This window comes from Sebastes fasciatus, chromosome 11 (assembly GCF_043250625.1).
Source record: "Sebastes fasciatus isolate fSebFas1 chromosome 11, fSebFas1.pri, whole genome shotgun sequence".
Taxonomy (NCBI): Eukaryota; Metazoa; Chordata; class Actinopteri; order Perciformes; family Sebastidae; genus Sebastes; species Sebastes fasciatus.
In genome coordinates this window covers 21,611,936-21,620,200 of record NC_133805.1, presented here as the reverse complement: position 1 = coordinate 21,620,200, position 8,265 = coordinate 21,611,936, and the positions used below count along the sequence as shown (strand labels likewise).

The following is an 8,265-nucleotide window of genomic DNA, read 5'->3' as shown; positions in this document are numbered from 1 at the left end:
TTTATTTATTTTGTTCCTGCCAATCTACTGCTCCACACTCTCATTCAAATTTGTTAGTAACACATTTTTCTGTGGTGTGACAAACCCAGAATGCATATTTATTTTTGCTTTACACGGACTTTAAAGGAGATTTGTCAAGTATTTAATACTCTTATCAACATGGAAGTGGGAAAACATGCTTGCTTTTGTGCAAATGTATGTATATATTTATTACTGACAACTAACAACACAAAACAATGACAAATATTGTCCAGAAACCCTCACAGGTACTGCATTTAGCATACAAATATGCTCAAATCATAACATGGCAAACTCAAGCCCAACAGGCAACAACTAGGTGGCGGTAATGCACCTATAAGCTGGTTTGCCAACCCGCAAATAAACCCCAAAGAAGAAGAAGAAGAAGTCAACATGTCAGCCTGCAGGGTGCCTGCTGTGGATTACTGTAGAGCTTAAACGATCATTTGAACCTAGCGAGCTTGTTATCACTGAAATACACACACAAGACATGTTTCAGTTACTCTGCTGTAGAGCAAGCATCACTGCTCCGGTGCGGTCACTGTCGTTACACCCGCGATGCAATAAAACAGCAGACATTTGGAAACTCTCACGGTAGGGCAATGTGACCAGTGTGACCGGTGACTAGTGTAGCTTCTGCCAGGTGACCTGTAGCTGCTATATATATATACATACTGTATATATATAAGGCAAGCGATGCTAGTTAAACAACACTGACAAGCATGTTGACATAGCTGGTTTTCCCTCTAGTGTTTAGCTATAGACAAGAGGCACAGTGGGATGTGCATGTGTTGTTTTGAGTTCTTCAGAAATAGAAAATTAATAAACCACAATTTTCATGTATGAGTTCAACTGTAAAAAACAACGACAAACATTTAAAATGTTATAATGTTTCTTCAAGTCCACAGTGTAAGACAAAACATCACCTTGTTACTATTATACTATTATACTGTTATTGATTTGTTCTGTGATGTTGTTCTGTTTTGATTGTTTTTTATTTTTATTCATGTATTTGTGTTTATTGTCTTGTGAAGCACTGTTTTGAAAGGTGCTGCATAAATACTAGGATTGTGTATTGGCAAGAATCTGGCGATACGTGTCATGATACAGGAGTTACGATTCAATATATTGCAATATGTTGCGATACTGTAAGCAAGGCGATATTGCACACCACCACCATATGCATAAAATCTGCATAAAATCTGAGAATTTGTTTTAAAGACTTTTTTTTTATGCAATCAGAACAGAAGGATCTGCATTTGCATTATTCACACTCTTTGTAACATCCAACATCATAGCACTACTTTGAGAGGGCGCATCTCTTTGCAAATGAAATAAAGTATTAATATTTGCATGTAAACTATTATTTAAAAATTGATACCGTATCACAAAACATCATATCACGATATTTGATATTTATGGTATTTTCTTACACCCCTAATAAATAAACATATTATTATTATTCAATGTAAAACATGAGACATTTTGTGAATTTTTATCAACTAATATTTTGAGTCGTTTCTGAGAACACCTGGCAAAACATCTGCCTGCTCCAGCTTCTCATATGCGAGGATTAGCTTTTTCTCTGTTTAACATTATTTGTAAATTTAAGAAACTAAACAAGAATTAATATGTAATAGTGAAAGAGTTATTGGACACTGTAATCATTCTCCCTGTTTACGTTGCCCAAGTTGCTATTCCAATGTCCAAATGTCCTAAAATGGAAAAACAATTAATTAATTAATGATGAGTAATCATTGATGATGATGATCAATCAAGAGAAAGTAATCATCAGATTAATTGATCATGATAATCGCCAGTTGCAGCCCTAATTCAGACCAATCTAAACCCTGTAGCCTTAAAATCTAAAGCATTTGTTACATTAACTTTCCAATACTTTCATGATATATTAATATTGTTTTTCATATCCAGGTGGTACACATCTCCACGATCTCCAGCGTACAGCTCCTCACAGCAGCCTGGAAATGCCGTCAGTCGTACTTGGAGCCTCGCTCAAAGAGCTGTCCGACAATCCGCCACTCGAACATCCAAACCCCCTGGAGTGGCCCTGAAGTTCATCCTGGTTCCAGCAGTACTCACCGTCTCTGCACGACTATTCTGCCACGTGGCTCACTGCGAGGCAGATGTGAACAACAACGAACCGCTGGAAGTTGTAGCTAAAAACCCTGCGCCTGAGTTCAAATGGCGTATCCTGTGGGAATTTGTCAAACCTCAGCTGTTTGCTCTCATTGGTGCTGTCGTGGTAAGGTGGAATCACTTACAATGCAATGTCAATGCTTCTAAACTCAACTAAAATTGAGTGTTTTTTCTTTTCAGCTTGCTTTTGGTGCGGCTCTCTTGAACATTCAAATCCCCTTGATGCTCGGGGATCTGGTGAATGTAGTGGCACGTTACCTGAGAGAACAGACTGGGAATTATGTCCATGAGATAAGAGGTCCTGCACTGAAGTTACTTGGACTGTATGGTATCCAAGTAAGTAACACATAGAAATACAGTATGTCAACACCCTAAGCAGTTGCACAACTCACTATGCCAGTGCTGCAACAAGTGTCAAGTACAATCGGTCTATGATGGACTAAGTATGTTGGCACACGTCTTTTGATAATGATAAAGTATTAGTGTACTGTGTATTATTTTATGCCATTGTTTTTCTGCTTTCAAATGGAGATATACTCCTGATATAACCATGATTGCCTGGTCAGATGTTTTATTTCCACAAGGAGTCTTTTGGAATATGTAATTGTAGTATAGGGGATAATAACTGGACATTTAATTATCTGCTAATTAACTGAGAAGAAACCCAGGGGATGGATGCAATAAAAGCAACACCTGGACAATATAATGCAATCCAGCTCCGAGATAACTGCCACCTTTATGGATCTTGTTATCGTATTTTTATTGAAACTGTGTAAGAGAAGTGTTGTTCAACTCTGCGATACCGTCACTTTTGAGGCTGTTGTCGTTGTATTGGATTATATCATAACATGTAACTGTGGGCAACACATTTTCTTTCCCATTCAGTCACGGCTCGCAGATCACATAAAGAGATATGATGCTTATTACGCTACCCTAAGCATGTTTTGTCACTTACTTTCATTCTGAAAAATAATGTGCATGAAAACTTAGAAATGTCACAGGTGTTTTCTGGTCGCTCTGGTCATTAATCACCTCCTTTGTGTGCAGGGCCTGCTGACGAGTGGCTACATCATCCTGCTTTCAAAGGTGGGGGAGAGAGTGGCAGCAGACATGAGGAAGACTCTTTTCGCATCCTTATTGAGGTACATTTATCTACATATATATCTACATCAATGTTAGAGCAAAACAATGCAATGGATACAGTAAAAGCGATGGTCACCAGACAGTATGCTGTCATGTTTATGCTAATGGACCTCTGTTGAGCTTATGTCTGGACTACATTTGTAGTCCAACAAGCGTTGTTAACATTGTCGGTGTTATTGTTTTTGTCTCAGGCAAGATGTGGCGTTCTTTGATGCCCATAAAACTGGGCAGCTGGTGAATCGTTTGACTGCTGACATTCAGGAGTTCAAGTCATCCTTTAAATTGGTCATCTCTCAGGTATTAAGTGCGATATTTGCGTTGTAAAATCATAGCAATATGCTATACAGTTTCAGCCTTCTGATACTTTTTTTTTTTTTGCATATTTGCAGGGTCTGCGGAGTATTACACAGACAGTTGGATGTTTTGTCTCTCTCTACGTCATCTCCCCTAAACTCACAGGTCTTACGGTAGTTGTCCTCCCCTGTCTGGTGGCAGCGGGGGCTATCTTTGGCTCATTCCTCCGCAAACTATCCCGTTTGGCTCAAGAACAGGTGATACCGAATGTAGTATTATCATTTCATGCTCAGAATCTCTGTTAGGACTGTAACCTTGTATACAGTTTGAGATTTGTTGCCATAATCACAAGAGGCTGCAATATCAGAACAGCGATAATTCAAAATGCCGTAGATATGAGTGAGCAGAACAGACCTTCTTTACTTAAGTGGCAGACATACTATACAGTACTTCCTCCTCTCTTAACGCAATATAGATCTGTTGTCATTTCTGCCCACAAATGTTGCAAGATGCCAACTTCTTCTTGACTCCTACTCTGATTCTCATAATTTCGTGGGCTGACATTCAAACAGAAAGATGTGTCTATGCTCGTATTGTGAGATGTCATCGACACTTCAAACAATCCAGCAATCTGAAAAATGTCAATCAGCCCAAGATATGGTCCTCAAATGTCTTGTTTTGTCCACAACTCAAAGATATTCAGTTTACTGTCATAGAGGAGTAAAGAAACCAGAAAATATTCACATCTTAGTAGCAGAAGGAATTGTCTGTTCTTTGAAGGCATTTTATGGCAGACTTAGGTTATAAAAGGAAGGCAAAATTAATTCACACTTCATCATTTCCAAGAAGCAGAAACTCAGACTCCTAAAACTGACCCACATGCTGTGGTCAATGATAACAGCTGTGAGGGATGTGTATACTTACTGAGGAAGATGTGATATCCTAAATGTGTTTCCTGTACTTATTAAATTGATCATTTGTAATCCTATCTCAGACTGTAAATGGATTCGGATAGGAAGCTGTTAGGCTAATATGTTAGTGTACATTGTATTATTAATTATCTGTCTGTTTAATGATACAAATACAAATCTTAGCTTTTCACATGTTCCATTTGGCAAATGAGCTCATAATACAATGATAGTGATGGCAAATATTCACCAGTGTGCAAGACTTTGTGTCAGCTCACATACTGTACAGATTTCACTCATCACTACAAGAAATGACACTATCCACTTTTTAAGAAGCTGGAATCGGACAATTTTTACTTATTTTCCTAATAAATGACTCAAAGCGATTAATCGATTATCAAAGGACTTGAATTTGATACATTTAAATTTGATAGTTGACAACTAATCGATTAATCGCTGCAGCTCTAACTGTGTCTCAACTTCACTCTGTGTTTGATTTAAGGTGGCAAAAGCAACGGGAGTGGCAGATGAGGCGCTTGGCAATGTGCGGACAGTGAAAGCTTTTGCGATGGAGGAGCGGGAGCTCCAGTAAGTGAGAGTATATTTTGATATGTAGCACTTGTAGAGACACAGTATACTGTGTGTCAGAGATAATATGTTTATGTCTTTTTTTCCTTCCAGGTTCTATGCATATGAAGTTGACAAATCATGTGAAATGAATGAAAATCTTGGTGCTGGAATTGCAGTTTTCCAAGGACTGTCAAACATCACCCTTAACTGTGAGTGTATTTTAACTAACTGATAAAAACAATGTTGAGCAGATTGGTGCTGTATCCAGTAGAGTAATGTGTTTGTGTTGTGTGCTGTTAATACAGGCATTGTCCTAGGAACTATTTTTGCTGGAGGGACTTTAATTTCTAGCAATGAAATGTCCCCTGGAGACCTCATGTCTTTCCTGGTGGCCTCCCAGACTGTTCAGAGGTAAAAGACACAACATGCTCCACAGTCATTGCTCTTTATTACCATTTGCAATTAACTGTATCAGTTTAAATGTAGCTGATGTTAACTCCTGCATTCTTTGTGCTCAGGTCATTGGCCAGTATCTCTATCCTTTTTGGACAGGTGAGTAAAAATGATAAACATGTGTAGAGCATGTGTTATCTGGGAATGTAGCATTATATTACGTGCACATATGTAAAGATCTGAAATATTATTTAGTGAGAAATCAGGCTGTCAATCTCTAATTTCTGCTCCAGATGGTGAGAGGATTAAGCTCTGGGGCCCGGGTCTTTGAATACCTAGCGTTGGTGCCTACCATTCCTATGTCTGGAGGAAAACGCATCCCGTACGATTCTCTGACAGGAAGAGTGGATTTTATGGACATTTCATTCAGGTTGGAACCTCATCTTAATTGATATCGATTTCGAGACATTAACTGAACATAAATATCAGAGGATACTATCTATTGGTTTCTTTATTTTAGCTATCCAACGAGACCTGGCCAGCAGATCTTGAAGAAGTTCAACTTAACGCTGCCACCTTGTAAAACTGTTGCCATTGTTGGAGAATCTGGAGGAGGTAATTTACTTGTTAATGATTGTAAATGTGTGACATGTAAACAATGCAATGGTGATCCTATAAATGATTAATCCTATACGATGCAGGAAAGTCCACTGTGGCGTCCCTGCTGGAGCGTTTCTATGACCCGACCAGCGGTGTAGTCATGGTGGACGGACTTGACATTCGAACGCTTGATCTGTCCTGGCTCAGGGGACAAGTCATTGGATTTATCAATCAGGTAAAGATTGTTTAGTGATTTAGTAATGCATCCCATTTTTTTCATAATAAGTTTAATAAAACGGTTTAAAGGTACAGTGTGTAGGATTTGGCGGCATTTGGTGGTGTGGTTGCATTTTGCAACCGAGTACCCCTCCGCTCACTCCTCCCTTTTCAAGGCTGCGGTAACGTAAGCTGTAGAGTGCAAAATATGGTAACGCCGTTCGCCTCGCTCAGAGGACATCCTTACCATAATAACACTACTTTAGGAGCAACGGAAGTCAGACAGCGGCTCATGTTACCACAGTTATCACAAGCGTGTCAGAGAACTACGGTGGCCTTCAGGTAACGTAAAAACACAAAAGGCTCTCACTAGAGCCAGTGTTTGGGTTGTCCGTTCTGGGCTACTGTAGAAACATGTCGGACTCCGTGAAGAGGACCCGCTCCCTATGTAGATATGAAGGGCTCATTCTAAGCTAACGAAAACACAACGATTCTTAGTTTCAGGTGATTATACACAAATGAAAACATAGTTATGAATATTATATGTCTGCTAATATATCCCCCGAAATGTTACACACTGTTCCTTTAATTATACACTTTCGTAACAGTCCAGTTTTCGCTGTATCTATGCAGGAGCCAGTTTTGTTCGGATCATCAATCATGGACAACATCCGCTTTGGGAAGCCTGAGGCCACAGATGCGGAGGTCATCAACGCAGCCAAGCAAGCCAACGCTCACCGCTTCATTACAGATTTCCCAGACGGCTACAACACCGTGGTTGGTATGTGCTCTCGTTTAGGCATTTACAAATATTAACATTTGTGTTGCCATTTAAAATGCTAATCTCTAGATTTTCTAAACCCAGGTGAGCGAGGTGCGACGTTATCAGGTGGCCAGAAGCAGCGCATTGCTATTGCCCGCGCCTTGATCAAGAACCCCTGCATCCTGGTGCTGGATGAAGCCACCAGCGCCTTGGATGCAGAGTCAGAGCGGGTGGTGCAGGAGGCTCTGGACAGGGCCACAAGTGGTCGCACGGTGCTCATCATCGCCCACCGGCTGAGCACCATTCGAGGGGCTGACCTCATCTGTGTCATGAGCAATGGGCGCATTGTGGAGGTGAGGTAGCAGAGTATTCCGAGAAATGGAGGTGCTCTTATCTCCCGTTAAATGTCTCGGCTAATTTATTGGACTACATTGTAAGTTCAAAGAGTCACTGAAGCGAATTAACTCGATTCCATGTTCAGTAATTTATATATTGGTTGCTTCCATCTCAATGTACTGAGTGTGTCATATAGGTTTCAATTATATCTAACGGCTTCCTCTTGTCTTTTAAGGCTGGGACTCACTTGGAACTGCTGACCAAAGGAGGACTTTACAATGATCTGATCCGCAGGCAAAGAGCTGAGGGGCAGAAATGAACTCACCAAAACCTGTTTACTGTAGATTTACACTGAGTAATGCAACTTCTTTTCAAATGAAATTCATAGGGAAGGCTTGCCTGAACAAATAAATTGTGTAATACATGTAATGTAAATCTACCAGCTGTCTAGTTTTACGACAAACTCTCAAATGTATGTAAATGTGTAAGCGGACCAACTGGATCAGCCTTTGAACTACACTAATGTACTGTATCTAATTTAAATGGGATTACTATAACACTGTTTTCTCTTTTCATGTATAGAATGATCAATTATATTGTTGTAGAAAAAAATGATTAAACTCTGTTTTAATGAGTACACTGTAGTTGTCCTTTTTTTTATTTTTTAAATGGATCATAATACACAGAATGTCCATGTTTTCTCACAAATACAAGTTTGAAGAAACTAAACACAGTATATGCTTTGTGGATAGTAGATCTGCAACGATTAATTGATTAGTTGTCAACTATTAAATTAATCAAATTAGAATGATGTTTCAACCTGAATGAAATGTTCGTAAAATCCTCTCTTCCTGTCAGAATCGTACA

At 39.4% G+C, this 8,265-nt stretch overlaps 1 protein-coding gene across 1 annotated transcript; it reads left to right on the top strand.

Moving 5' to 3' along the window:
- Positions 1-367: 367 nt before the first annotated feature.
- Positions 368-8,033, top strand: abcb8 (ATP-binding cassette, sub-family B (MDR/TAP), member 8). Its single transcript, XM_074651557.1, has 16 exons — positions 368-612; positions 1,951-2,281; positions 2,356-2,511; positions 3,223-3,317; positions 3,510-3,615; positions 3,708-3,869; positions 5,023-5,108; positions 5,202-5,299; positions 5,396-5,501; positions 5,609-5,642; positions 5,777-5,913; positions 6,004-6,098; positions 6,185-6,318; positions 6,933-7,080; positions 7,165-7,415; positions 7,634-8,033. Exons 1-16 carry the CDS (start codon positions 509-511, stop codon positions 7,715-7,717), a joined length of 2,127 nt encoding a protein of 708 aa, XP_074507658.1. The 5' UTR covers positions 368-508; the 3' UTR covers positions 7,718-8,033.
- The last annotated feature ends 232 nt before the right edge of the window (positions 8,034-8,265 follow it).